Source organism: Papio anubis, chromosome 17, assembly GCF_008728515.1.
Source record: "Papio anubis isolate 15944 chromosome 17, Panubis1.0, whole genome shotgun sequence".
In the NCBI taxonomy this organism is placed as follows: Eukaryota; Metazoa; Chordata; class Mammalia; order Primates; family Cercopithecidae; genus Papio; species Papio anubis.
Genome location: NC_044992.1, coordinates 68,436,270 through 68,450,219, shown reverse-complemented (window position 1 = coordinate 68,450,219; position 13,950 = coordinate 68,436,270). Strand labels below are relative to the sequence as shown.

At 57.2% G+C, this 13,950-nt stretch overlaps 1 protein-coding gene across 7 annotated transcripts in view; it reads right to left on the bottom strand.

Moving 5' to 3' along the window:
* MGAT5B (alpha-1,6-mannosylglycoprotein 6-beta-N-acetylglucosaminyltransferase B) overlaps positions 1 to 13,465 on the bottom strand; it is an 80,033-nt gene extending 66,568 nt beyond the window's left edge. For 2 of the 7 annotated variants that reach the window (XM_031657806.1, XM_031657807.1), the window contains exons 1-2: positions 12,785 to 13,465; positions 8,859 to 8,971 (exon numbers count right to left, since the gene is read on the bottom strand). In XM_031657806.1, coding sequence (XP_031513666.1) covers positions 8,859 to 8,971; positions 12,785 to 12,852 — 181 coding nt within the window. In that variant the 5' untranslated portion in view covers positions 12,853 to 13,465. Of the gene's footprint in view, positions 1 to 8,858; positions 11,461 to 12,784 lie in introns of those variants that run through there. The other 5 variants (XM_031657804.1, XM_031657802.1, XM_031657803.1 and 2 more) reach the window with 4 other exon arrangements.
* Positions 13,466 to 13,950: the final 485 nt, after the last annotated feature.

Genomic DNA, 13,950 nt, shown 5'->3' with positions numbered 1-13,950 from the left:
TGTGTTCACGGGCCCAGGGCCCTGTTGCTTCCCCAGCCCTCCTTCTCCTGCCCGGCCCCTGGGCCCTAACCCCATCTCTTCCCCATCCCTCTTCCCTGGACCCTCCTGTAGGAAACCATAATGCATGAGTTCTGAATCTCAAACTGGTCTTTGGGTTCCCAAAGATCAACTGACGAGAGCAGGTTCCCTGGGGCTGAGGCGCCTGCTCTTCCCTCTGCTCCCACCCTGGGCAGGGGAGACCTTGTGAAGAAGAAAATTAAATGAAAATGAGGCACTTCGACCAAGATCCCATCAGCCAGCCTGCAATCCTCCACGGCTTCCTTTCTAATCATTCCCGATCATTAGCACTGCACGTGCCAGTGTGCAGGAGCGAGCTCTCGCCTTCCTTTTTAATTAAATCTGAAGGCTTCACATTGCCCCTCCACACAGTCCATAGGGTGCTGGGCTCCAGGCACTAAAATCCCCAACTCAGCTCCTCCCAAACCCCTATGGGTTGGGCTTGAAATCACTCCCCAAAAATGAGCCAAGTCACCTGGGGACACGAACCTTTGACGCTCAGGCTGCCAGTCCAGGGGCCCAGTGGAGGATGCCATGGGTTGGGCCCCCCAGAAGCAGAGCCTGGGACAAGGGTTTAAGGGTGAGTAGTTTAAACGGGAGCTAATGGAAACCTCGGCAGGAGAGTGAGGAAGAGAGACGGGGAAGCTGGGGAAGCTGGGAAAGCTGCATTGCCGAGAATGTTACCACCAGGGCGCCCAAGCTCAGCCCTGCCAGGGAGCCCCAAGACCAAGTAGAACACACTGCAGTCACCCCACCTGGGGAGGGCAAGGGAACTGGGGCCTCTGCCCGCTGACCCCCGTGTGACCGGGGCAGTCACTGAATGGCTCTGAGCTTCAGCATCCCGGTCTCAAGGCAAGAATAACAGGCCCCATCTGCAGACCAACATCACAGCACCAGGAAGGTGACAAGAGAGAGGCCACTGAGAAGAGGCAGAGCAGGGAAAGGAGAGAAGGAACTAGAGGCTGTGGGCTGAGCAGGGGCAGCCAGCAGCCTCCGCATCACCGGGGCTGCTGTTACATTTCTGCTTTGCTTCTGCCCTTCTTCCCTGGCTCCGGCCGGCCCAGCCACTGCTGCCGCGTTCCCACCCTGATATAAGTCACCCCCTGGTGGGGCTCCCCTGCCAGGTGACCCCGCCTGAGGTCAGAAGGGAGGCCACAGGAGCTGGGGAGGGGCCACTCACACACCGTGGAAATGCCAGCCAGGCTAGGGCTGCAAAACAGGAGAAGCTGTGATTTCCTTAAAGACACAGGGCTCCTGGCTCCGAAGAACAGGCATGAATGGGAGCAGGGGGGATGTGGGGGGCAGAAGAAAAGAAGGAGAGAGAGGCAGAGATGCCCAGGAAGGCTCACGGATGGGGTCGGGCATTGGAGAAAATGGGCATATTTCCTCCCCACCCCAAGAGCTGAAGCAGCAAAGGACCCCCCCCCGCCGCCAACAAGTCCCTCTACGGAAAACAGAGTGGATTTTCAAACACTCAGCTGGGACCGGGAAATTTCACACTAGCATTAAATGACACTAACTCAGGTCCCTCCAGCCTCTCAGGCCCTCCCCACGCACTCACACACTCAATCGGTTAATCTGGGCAGCTCTGGTGAGCCATCGCTCATAGCTTGGGCTGCAGTAGTCCTTCTCCAAAGTAGTGGGATAAAAACAGGATATAGATGGCTCGCTCTCTCTTTGAGCTTCCCAGAGTTGGGGGCAATGGTTTACTTTTTCAGATCACTCTCATTTCAGAGATGCCTGCCCAAGCCCACCCTCCAAATTCAATACCGAGCTTGCAACCAGTGCTTGTAGCACAGAGTAAATGAAGAGATTCCCATCATTTCAGCTAAAAACACTGGAGGACTCAGATGACCTGCCTGGCCACTGCTTTCCACAAGTCCACGGGGCACCACTGGTACTGTGACCGCTTGAAGGGTATCATGGAGTCGTGCAGTACACAGCCTGCCTGGCCTCACTGGGCAGCCCTGGTGGGCTGTCGCTCACAGCTCAGGCTGGAGGGTCCTTTCCCCAAAGGACTAAGATGGAAAAAGGAGTAACAGACCACAGCCGGGACACCGTAGTGGTGCTGTGGCCAGAGCACTCAGGCCTGACTGACCACAGAGCCTGGTCAGCAGCTCGCTCCTGCAGATGCAGCACCCCACTAGTGCTGAGCCCACAGCATGGCTTTTGGGGTGATGCTGTGTTCCCTGGAGTGCCTCAGGCCTGGCACCCTGTCTGCTGCTCTACCGGTCCCACTCTCCAAGCCCACCCCAAGCTTCCTCTGCTCCTGCCCATCGCCTGAGCCCCTCCCAGAAACCTCACGGTCACAGCTCCCCACCCACACCCCACGCTCCCAGCCCCATTGCACAGGCTGAAAAACAGCTGATGGGCCAAAAACTATGAGGTCTGGCCTAGAGCTGCAGGGGCCCCTGAGAGTCGACAAAGCAGAGGCTGCAGCAGCAGCAGCATGGTGGCATGGGCCCGGTCAAGAGGGGTGCGGCAGAAGCCTGGACTCCAGGCCTGCTCTGCCACGGACCAGACAGGTGGGCAGGTCACCGTCCTTCTCTTGGCCTCAATTTACTCTCATGTAAAACGAGGGGGCTGGGCTCATTGAGCTCTGAGTCTCTATCACCCTGACTTCCGTTTCTGACTTCCCCTAATTGCTTCCAGAGATTCGAGAAACGGGAAAAGAAAGAATCACTCCTATAAAAGCTGGCAGCAGGCCAGGCGCAGTGGCTCATGCCTATAATCTCAGCACTTGGGGAGGTCAAGGTGGATGAATCGCTTGAGCTCGGGAGTTCAAGACCAGCCTGGGCAACATGGCAAAACCCCTTTTCAATAAAAAATACAAAGATTAGCCAGGCATGGTGGCATGTGCCTGTAATCCCAGCTACTTTCAGGGCTGAGGTGGGAGGATTGCTGGAGCCCATGAGATTGAGGCTGCAGTGAGCCGTGATTGCACCACTGCACTCCCGCCTGGGCAACAGAGCAAGACCCTCTCTCAAACAAACAAACGAAAACCCTGAGGACATACAGAGGCGTGGGTCATTGCAGCCTGGGTTTCACGATGACCATGTCCACAGAGCCAGATCCCCCATCTGTAGTTCTTCAAGCCCCACCTCATCAGACTGGACCAAGGCAGCAAGAGTCCCATCCCCCAGTTCCAGGGGCTCAGGAGCTGCTCCTATCTTCTGCAGATGGCATGGAACTCCAGAAAGCCCTGAGACCTGGGGAGACAGCCCTGCCCCTTCCCAATGAGCCCTTGGGGTATCAGGCACATTTTCTACTCTAAAAATGCCCAAAGACAAGGCAGGAGGGTGGATACCCAGGAGGGAAGCAGGTTAGGCCGACCTTCCCCCAGTGACCCACTCCCCTAAAAGCCACCACTGGCCCTGGGACTGTCAGCAGAGCCAGCTGACATCGCTTCCCCCGAGTCACTTCACCACTCTTGGCGTCAGCTAAATTGAAATATATTTAATGTGAGGCCCCAGTGATACATCTCAGAACAGGCACATGTTCCCTCCATATTTCCATATAAATAAGGAAAGCTGGGACGCTGGGAGATACAAATAGATCCTCTCATCTACAGACGGGGTGTGTTTATTACCCACGGAGGCCCCATCCCCTCCCCAGACGCTCTGTGTCTCTCTCTGTCTCTCTCATCCTCCTTCGTCCCCCTTTTCTTGTCCCCATCCTCACCCTTTACCATTGGAAATTGAATGAGCCCCCATCTCTCCAGAAAGCAGAGGCTTCCCTGGCACTGAGAAGGGAGCTGTGACCGGGTGTTTGTGCAGCTGGAGAAATGTGCACATTTTTCTCTCTGTCCTTGCTCACCGCAGAAACCAGCTGAGGCCATGGGCGCTCTGGGCTCCGGGCAGCAGAGAAGACAAGGACAGGCCGTGGGAGGCCGCATCAGGCTCTCCCTCAGACCTCCGGGCCCTGGCCCCCCATCCACTGAGCCTGAGAGAAGAGCCCCAGGGCCCCTTAGCACCAAGGGCCAGAGCCAGAACCATCCACGGAGCCAGGGAGCCTTCCCCGGGTTCAATTCCTGGAGGAGGCCTGGGAGGTCTGGCAGGGTGCAGTAGACACATGCAGCTGTGCCATGGACTTCCAAACTACAGACCCCTCCCAAAACACAGCCTCCTACCACTACTTTTTTTTGTTGTTGTTGTTTTTTAAACCCAAGACAGAGTCTTGCTCTGTCACGTAGGCTGCAGTGCAGTGGCGCAATCTCGGTTCACTGCAGCCTCCTCCTCCCAGGTTCAAGCAATTCTCCTGCCTCAGCCTCCTAAGGAGCTGGGATTACAGCATGTGCCACCACAGCCTGCTAATTTTTGTATTTTTAGTAGAAACAGGTTTCACCATGTTGGCCAGGCTGGTCTGGAACTCCTGACCTCAGGTGATCCACCTGCCTCAGCCTCCCAAAGTGTTGGGCTTATAGGCATGAGCCACCATGCCCAGACTCCTACCACTACTTCTTCAAGACAAGTCAGAGGGCAGGAAAGAGCCCCACAGCCCTATCTGCAGCCACATGGGGAAGGAGGCCTAGGAGAGAAGGGATGGAAGGGCAGGAGACAGGAGGAGGGCCTGGGGTGGGAAGTGGGGCAGAGCTGCCTGGGAGGGGGCGATGCCAGAAAGCCCTCCCCAGGGTCCAGGCCTGGCCCAAATGCAGCAAGAGGGAATGAAGTCAGATCTCCTCTGGGTCATGATTCCCCATGCAGCCTCCTCTCTCGAATCTTTCAGATGAGTGTGCAGAATACAGAATGAGATGTCAGTCACATTTCATCCCCCAAAGTATGCAGAGTTTATCATGAAGTATAAACAGGCACAGAGGAGAATTTGGAGGCCCCACACATAGACCACAGTCCACAAGAGGCTGAATGACGCCTTGCTCTTCTTTTCGAGAAAAGCCTTCTCCTCCCTCCCCCTTCGCAGCCACAGTCCATGTGGGACCCCACTTCTGTCACTTCTGTCACTTGTCACTGGTTTGACAGGGGAGGAGAGATGGTTTTTCCCATTTGTACACAGATTGTTTTTTGACCAATGCTATGATTTTTTTTTTTTTCTAAATAGCACGGCCTTAGAGGGTTTCCTTCTCCTGATTCTGCTCTGGGGTTGTCTAGACTCCACAGATTTCTTTTGTGTAACAAAATGTGCATTATCCAACAACCCAACCCTGGCCCGAACTTCCAAGATCCCTTCCCTGGCCTGGTTCAGCCAAGCAATCTGCCAAGCACCTCCCTTGAAGCCCTGATCCTTCCCTCAGGCATCTCCTAGGTGGAAAGGCTGGCACCTTCTCGGTTCTCGGCAGGGCTGCCCCAGGCACTGTGTGGGGATGTAGTTTGAGGGGCTTCTCTTGCAGGATCAGGATGTTAAACCCACATTGCAAACTCCTTTCCCCACCTGAGTCCCTGCCTTGGGTCTGCCCAAGCAAATTAGCTTGATCCAAGGGTATGAAAGAAATCACGGGGAACAATGCGAATAGGGATCTAAAGTGAATCAGGGTCAGCTCTCCCAGGTTCTCAGCGGCCCCTTTTTCTCCTCCTTCTCCCAGACTTCAGTTCTGTATTCCAGGCACTCAGCTTCTGAGGCCTGGGAAATGTGAAAAGACTGGCTTGGATAAACTTGGTCTGAGAACTAACATTACAACATGTAGACTCTCCACTCCTAGGTATACCCAACAGAAATGCCTACATGTGTTTACCAAAAGACATGCACTAAAATATTCATAGCAGCGCTGTTCGCAAAAGCCCCAAACTGGAAACAACCAAATGCCCACCAATGGTCGGATGGATAAAAATATGGTGGTGTATGCATGTTCTCACTCATAGGTGGGAATTGAACAATGAGATCACTTGGACACAGGAAGGGGAACATCACACACCGGGGCCTATTGTGGGGAGGGGGGAGGGGGGAGGGATAGCATTAGGAGATATACCTAATGTAAATGACAAGTTAATGGGTGCAGCACACCAACATGGCACATGTATACATATGTTAAAAACCTGCATATTGTGCTCACGTACCCTAGAACTTAAAGTATTAAAAAAAAATGGTGGTGTACTCACATAATGGAAGGTTACACAGCAAAAAAATAAAAATAAAAATAAAAAAACAGTGTAAAAGTGCAAGTGACATACAAGATATGTATGCAACCACATACAAGATAGTGAGTCCCATACATGTACTATTGAGAGAAAAGCCACACACAAAAGATTACTCCTGTATTAGTTCATTCTCAACGTTGCTACTAAAGACATACCCAAGACTAGGTAATTTATAGAGGAAAAAGGTTTAATTGACTCAGAGTCCAGCATGGCTGGGGAGGCCTCAGGAAACTTACAATCATGGCGGAAGGGAAAGCAAACATGTCCTTCTTCACATGGCAGCAGGAAGGGGAAGTACCAAGCAAAAGGGAAAAAGCCCCTTATAAAAACCATCAGATCTTGTGAGAACTCATTCACTATCACAAGAACAGCATGGAGGTAAACCACCCCCATGATTCAATTACCTCCCACAGGGTCCACTCCACAAGAAGTGGAGATTATGGGAACTACAATTCAAGATGAGATTTGGGTGGGGACACAGCCAAACCATATCAACTCCCAAAATGATTCCATGCTCACAAAGCCCAAAAAACAGGCAGAACTCTTCTATGCGATCAGAAGTCAGGTCATGACTATCTTTGGGTGAGTAATGACTGTGAAGTGGCATGGGGACACTTGGGGGCTGATCATGTTCTGTTCCTTGATCTGGGTTGTTAGTTGCATGGATTGTTCATTTGTGTATCTTATATCCCATTAAAAAGTTTAAGCCCATGCACATGCACACACATGCACATGTACACACATATGCACACACAGCTCTAGTCCAATTGCATGACCTTGGGCAAGTGCTCTCCCCTATGTGGTTCCATTCATCTTTAGACCCAGACCTGCAATTAGGGTTGGACTCCCACCCCCATACCCAAGCAAAACTGCACAGCACGGAGTACAGCAGGGCTCCCACACCCCTTGTACTCCGGACCACTGAGCCTGATCCTGCCCAGATGGGGCAAGAGCCATGGGGTAGGTGAGTTACCTTGACTCTCCAACCCCCTTAGGGAGATAGGCATAAAAACCAGAGCCCAGCCAAAAACCCCTCTTCTCCCCGACCCCTAATTCCCACCTCTTAGACCGCTGACCTTTCTGGAGGTTCAGCTTCCTCAAGGCCTCTGTAGCAGCCCACCCAGATAGGCACACCCCCTTTCCAGGGGTGGCAGCCAGGTACTTTATGAATCTCTGTCTATACTCCATCTTCCCATGCACCACTTTTCCTACTAGCCCTCCCTCAAGCCACCCTTCCGGTGTACCTTCACGACTGCCTCCTCCCACCCCTGCCCACCTCAATCCTCAGCCTCTCCTACATAGACATTCCAGCACCTCCTTGGTCCTCTTCCATAAACATGCTTTGCTGCAGTGCCCCCGTTTCTAACTCGAAACATCCATTAAGTATTGATGAAGTGCTCGCCGTTTGACAGATGCTGCTGAGGCCCCTTCCCATGCTTTATCTTAGCACAGCCTCGCGACGAGCCTGGGAAATGGGGATTACCATCCCCATTTACCAGAGGAAAATTTGGAGGCTTAGAGACTGAGGAATCTCTGCGAGTCAGATACGGGATAAATTAACTTACACTCAGGCTTGAATGACTAATAAGTGTGAGATTCCTTCTGAGAGCTTTTGCAAGTTTAAAGAAGTGCATGTGAAACCAGAGGAATGAATCTAATGATGAGATGACAGATGGCATAATAAGAGCCCCTCAGCACCCACCCAGATGACGACCTATTCAACTTGGGATGTCTACAATATTCATCGCTGAGAACAGGGGAGCCAGATACCCAAGCCCTGCAAGTTCAAGAAGGTGGACTTCAAGGAGAGACTTCCCCAGAGGGGCAGGGAAATCTCACAGAGCCAGCCTTCAAACAGTTCCAGAAACCCACTTGCCTCAGTTTCCCCACTACCCCATGTCCCTCCTTTTGACCAGTGACCAAAAGAACCCCCATGATACAGTGGACAGGACTCAGTTCTGACCCCCACCCCTCCTTAGGTGAGATGAGGTGGGGCTGGGCCCAGTTTCAGGAGGAGGGCTCCCAGTTGGGCACTCTTGTGCCATGTGGCACCAACCATGCTAGGTAATGTTCACTTGTGAGCCCCTTCAATCCAACCTCTGCAGAAGGTCACTGCTGTCCTTCTCTGTAGGGATGCCAGGTGACTCGGCCAACGGCACACAGCTGGTAGGTGATGACCAGGATGCAAGCCCAGACCCGCCAGACCTCCAAAGCCCATGCTCTGATCTCCATTCCACTGCCTTGCAAATATCCTGTGGGCAAGGAGTGACGGGGCCTGGGAGGGAGCTGTGTCCCAAGAGCTCAGAGATAAGACATTTAAGCCTATGGCCAGACCCGTCCCCACATGGCCACAGCCTGGGCCAAAGACAAGGATATGTGTGCCTCAAGGGTTCAGGTGTAATATCCAGAGACCGCTCACCCCGACACCCAACTAAAGAAGCAACAGTGGCAGCCTCTTCTGAGACCCGGGAGACCCTGGCTTAAAGGCCCTAGCCTGGCCTGAGAACCCAGGCCAGAGGAAGCCTGATGACTGCTGCCAGACCAGAGCCAAAGCGTATGGAGGGTCACACAGAGCAAGTCCAGGCCCCCTCCACTCACATCCACCTACAGGGTGGCCAGAAAGTCAGGTACAGGGCTAGGCTCAGAGGCAGTTCCTCTTTGACCCACAAACACCCTCATTCATCTCACACTTCCCTTGCCCCACAAAGGTACCTTCTGTGCGGATGGTGAATGGCGAGTCCCCCAGGCGCCGGGCCGAGAACTGGCCTCCCAGAGACGTCATCAGGAAGCAGAGAGTGAAGAAGCCGATGCCCAGGACAAAAAGCCTGCGGAGAGGAAGGAGGCGGGTCAGGAGGGCAGGAAGGGCCATCGTGCTCCGGCGCTCCACCAAGTACCGGCTGCACAGATGCTTTAAGAATGAGTGCATGAGTGAAGGAAGCAAAGGAGAATGAAAGGATGGGGGCTGAGCTCCAGGCCCAGGAGGGCTCCCCCACTACAGGATAAAGAGAGCTCGACTACAAGATGCTGGCCCCAAGCCACACGAAAAACCACAAGGCAGAATGACGCACACTTAGGCATGAGGCGGGCGGGCTCTAGCCTCCAAGCGGAGCTGGTTCATTAACAGCTGCAGTCCTCAAAGTGTGGTCCCCAGACCAGCAGTCAGCATCACCTGAGACTCCTTAGAAATGCCAATGCTGGGCCCAGACCCCAAATTACTGAATCTGAGGCTCTGGGGTGGAGCGAGCAAGCTGTTTTAGCAAAGTCTCCTGAAGATTCCACCGCATGCTAAAGTTTGACAACCAGTGATGGACACAGCAGGGCCTGAGGCCAGCTAGAGGGCAAGGAATTGGTCCAGACAAAGCCCACCTGGACCCTATCAGTCACTCAGGCCACCCTCAGTGCTGTATGCAGAGGCCTTGCTGCAGCAGTCATGAACTTGTTTGAACACCCCCAACCACTTCCACTACTAGATGGTAAGATCTCCAGGGCAGGGCCACATGGCCCATGCCCAGGCTCCCCCCAACACACATCTCCCCTAGGCAGGCACACCCAGGGTCATCAGCCTGCACCACGGACTGGCCAGGGTGTCCTCATACCTGTGCAAGGGATGTAATATAGGTGTGTGTGCTGTCACACTGGGTGGGAGGGAGAGCTGGCCAGGACAGGACTCCTGTTCCTGCCTTCAACACGTAGTTATTGATTATCCACCAGGAGCCAGGCTCTGGGGTAACCCCAGGGAGACAGCAGGGAAGAAGGCAGAGAACCCTTCCTCCCTCAATCCAGACCCAGGGTCCTGCTGCTTCCCTCATCAATCCTAGGCCCCAAACAGGAGAGCTGAGCTCGCAGCACAGCCTTGGGGCTTTTCTGGGACCTTGAACCTATCAGGGGACTTGATGAACTGGCAGAGCTGAGAGGGGCGCCCTCCCACCAACCCCAGATCAGGGTGAGGAACCCTCTCTTGTGTGGAGTCAGGCTCCCTGGAAAGAGCCCCACAAGTCATGCCAGAGACCTCCGGGTTTTGCCCCTCCACTCCCCACCCTCAAGTTCCACACTTGTTTGTGTCTTTATGCAAGACTTGCTTTATGCATTTTAATCTTCATTATTTGAAACTGGCAGAGCAGTATTTAATTAAAATTTGGTCCATTAAAGAAAACACATAATTGCAGAAGAAAATAAAAGGCACAACAAAATTCCCAGCCCATATTTAAAGGAAGCTGTTAGAGATTTGGGCAGAGAGGAGGAGAACCCCAAAGCAGAGAGGTGCTTGGGAGCTTCCCGAAGGAGAGACTCAAAGGCCACACCCTCGACAGGAAGGTCAGGAGACATGATGTGGTAGGCGAGACCGCACAAGGGACACTTCCCTCAGCACAGAAGGACACCTCACTTAATTCCACCAAGCCTGGGGGTGGGGCTCAGATCTTGGGGTCCCTCAGAGGAAGTCAGGAGACTCTAGAGACAACAGCCACAGCCACGGCACAGGAAAGGTGCTGTCCCATGCTCGGGAGATCCCAGGGGAAATCAGCTATTTGTCCTCCCAATCTGAGGACAAGGACGGACTTCCCCCACTCATATCTCTAGTCCCTAGGGAAGAGGCCAGGGGAGCGAGGGAGTTGTACTTAGAGCTGGGGACCTGGGTTGCCCACCAGGGTCCAACAACCCTGCTATGAGAACAGTGTCTATCCCCTTTAACCCCGAACCTGAAGTCCCCCAACACACCTCATCTGCATCTCCCTCTGCCAGCCCCCGATCCTGGGATTCAATGTCCCCCAAGGCAGCTGGGGGGCATTTGGAGTGGGCTCAAGTTAAAATGGTTTCAGCCATCCATGTATCCACTCAAGCAACATTCCAGGGGCACCTATGGAATAAAGGCCCTGCCAGCAGCCCTGGGAAAACCAGAGAGAACAGGACCCCAGCCTGCCTTTGAGAATGAACAAGCTGGGGTGCTATAATTGGAGCCTGCCCCCCACCTCAACTGAAGGGACTCACTGATGATGGCTGCGGGTCTCCGGGAAGCCCAGGGAGACCCTGGGGTGAAGTTACACAACTTTGGGGACCCATGCAGCTCCACCCCCAGTCCTGCCTTCAGATAAGGGCCTGAAAAAAAACCAGGGCAGGACGAGACAGGGAAGCAGCCCTGGGGCACGAGCGCTGTCCATGGTACTGGGGTCCCGCAGCTGCTTCCAATCGCGCCAGGAAACATCCAGCCGCCCGGAGGGCGGGACCTGAATGGGGTCGGAAGAGAAGGGGTGAGGACCCTCCAGCCTTCCCAGTCAGCTCAGGGATTCAAGGGCTTCCCTGGAGGAGCAAGGCCCTTTTCAGAGACGCCCGCTTCCCGCCCTGCTTCCCATGGGCTCCCGAGGCCCCTATCACCGCCCAGGGCCTGCACCAGCTCTCCGGGCCTCCCGGAGCCCTGAACCGCAGCGGTCCAGCCTGACCCCTGCCGTCCCCTGGGGCTGCCTCCTCGGCCCAGCAGGCAGGCCCGGTGTGCTGGGAGGCGGGCGCCAGGTGAGCCACCGTCTCCCCACCCCCATCCCTGTCTGGAGCCGGCAGGGAGACCACAGTGGGGCTGGGCGGGACCGGGACTCTGGCCGAGACCTGGAGGGCAAGGGTTCAGGGCCCCTGCCAGCTCCGCCTTCCCGGGCTCCCTCCCGCGCCCGGAGCCCACCTGTGGCCGCGTCCCGAGTCCGACCCCTGCACCGGGGCTGTCACTCCCCCAACTTCCTCACTGACCAGCTACCCAGGGGGTGACACTCTGGCCCCGCCGGGCGTCCACCAGGCAGCGCCCCCTCCCCACCCCACTGCGGGCCGGCTCCGCGGGTGCCTGGGAAGAGAGGGGGCTGCCCCGGCACCGCTGGGCCCTGGGGGCCCCTGGCTGGGTCCAGTGAGTCCTGTGCGGCCCCAACCCTGCCTGGCCTGGGCCCCCAGGTGCTGGCCGCCCGAAGCATGTCGCCTTCGCCACCGCCCGCCCGCCACGCTCCGCCGCAGCCCCGGCTCCAGCCGCCCCATAGCCCCGCAGCGCCGCCTCTACCCCCGCCTCTCCGACGCCTGCGATCGGGGGCGAATCCCGGGATGAGCGGGTCCTCGGTCTAATCTCGGGACCCTCTCGTCGGAGCCAGGCCCAAGCCCCGTGGGGAGGAGAGCAGTGCCACCAAAGGCGGGGGAAAGGGTGGCACAGGCGGAGGGGTTGGGGGTAGCCGACCTAGGGGCAGACAGGAGGGACGGGAGGGACCAGAGGGGGAGCTCCTGGGCGCCGCTCACTAACTTTGCCGCCCGGATGGGACCGTCCGCGGGGTGAGGAAGGACCCCGAGGGGCTAGGAAGGGGCGGGCAGGCTGGGGCGACTTTCTGGGCCCAGGACCACCACCTGGGGGTTTTCTGCCCCCATTCTTACCTCTGCATCCCGAGTCCTCTCCAACCCTGCCCAACTCGGGACAGGTCCCCGAAAAACACACCCCACCCCACCCGCACCCCGAATCCCAACCCCATCCGTTTCCCCAGCCCAGCCCCACTGGTCATCACCAGGGGTTGAAGCATGAACCTCCCCTTCTGCCGCCGGGACTTGCACGCTCGCAGGAACCGACCTCGCCCACCTCCATCCCGCGCCCCCCGGGGAAAAAACCAACCAGGAGGGAACTTTACCGAAAGGGTCTCAGGGTGACCAGGCATCTTCTGACCATTATCTTCCCATCGGGGTTGACGGTGATCATTGTTCAAACTTGTTGGTGCGAGCAGCCGCGGGCGAGGCCGGACGCACAGTCCTGGGCCCAGTTCTCGCCGCTTCCGGGCCACGAACCCTCTGCGGGCCGAAGCAGCGTCCGAGCGAAGCTGGGAGCGCTCGGCTCGGTGGCCTCGCTGCTCGGGCCTGGGAGGGCAGCGGAGGGAGCGGCGCGGCTGCCGGAGAGCGGTGAGGGCGCCCGGCCGGGCCGTCTCTGCGTCTCCGCCCTCCCCGCTTCACATTTTGGGGGCCGGGAGGCGGCGCGCCCCCAGACCGCCGGCCACGCGTCTGCCTGCTCGGGCTCGCTCGCTGGGCGGGACGGTGCCGCGGCGCGCAGACGGGCTCCCCGCGGCGGGCGCCCTCATCCCCGGCCCCGCGCCCTCGGTGCCGGCTAGAGGGGGCCCCGGGCCCGCGCCCGGGACCCCAGCGCCTCCGGGCCGCGCCGATCCTCGGCCCCGCGCCGCGCCGCGCCCATGGCTCTCGACTAGGGCAACCCGCGCCCGCAGCCCGCCCGCTCGCTCCGCCGCCCGCGATTTGGTGTCCGGCGTCCGGCCCCGCGCCGCGCTACGCCCGGAGGCGCCGCATTGTTCCTCGGAGGAGGCGGCCGAGCGGCGCTGGGGCGGCCCGGGAGCGGCCGCTGCGCTTCCAAGGCGCGCCGGCGCCACCTCGTGGCCGCAGCTCCGCTGTGCGCCCTGCCCGGGGCCGTGCGGGGCTGGGACGCCGAGGACCCGCTTTGGGGACCGGCGGGCGGGGGTCCCTGCTCCTTCCCCTGAGCCAAGCTACTTCCCAGGGCGCCACCAGCCCCGAGGGCCGAAAGCTGCTTTGGCTCCCGCAGAGCACAGAAGAGATGCGCACCCAGCGGAGACCTTTCTCTTCCGCCAGGTGCCTCCACGGGCTTCCTCACCAGCTGCTTCTCACCGATCGGATTTCGCTTGGCAACACACGCCCATCTTCTGCCCCTCCCTGATCAGAAACTCCCGTGGCTCCTCTTTGCTTACTGATCTGAGTATAAACTCAGCCTGTGGTGTGGGGCCCGCTCACAGAGCCAGGCGCAGGGGCGTACTGAGTTTTAGCCCCAGATCCCCCACTA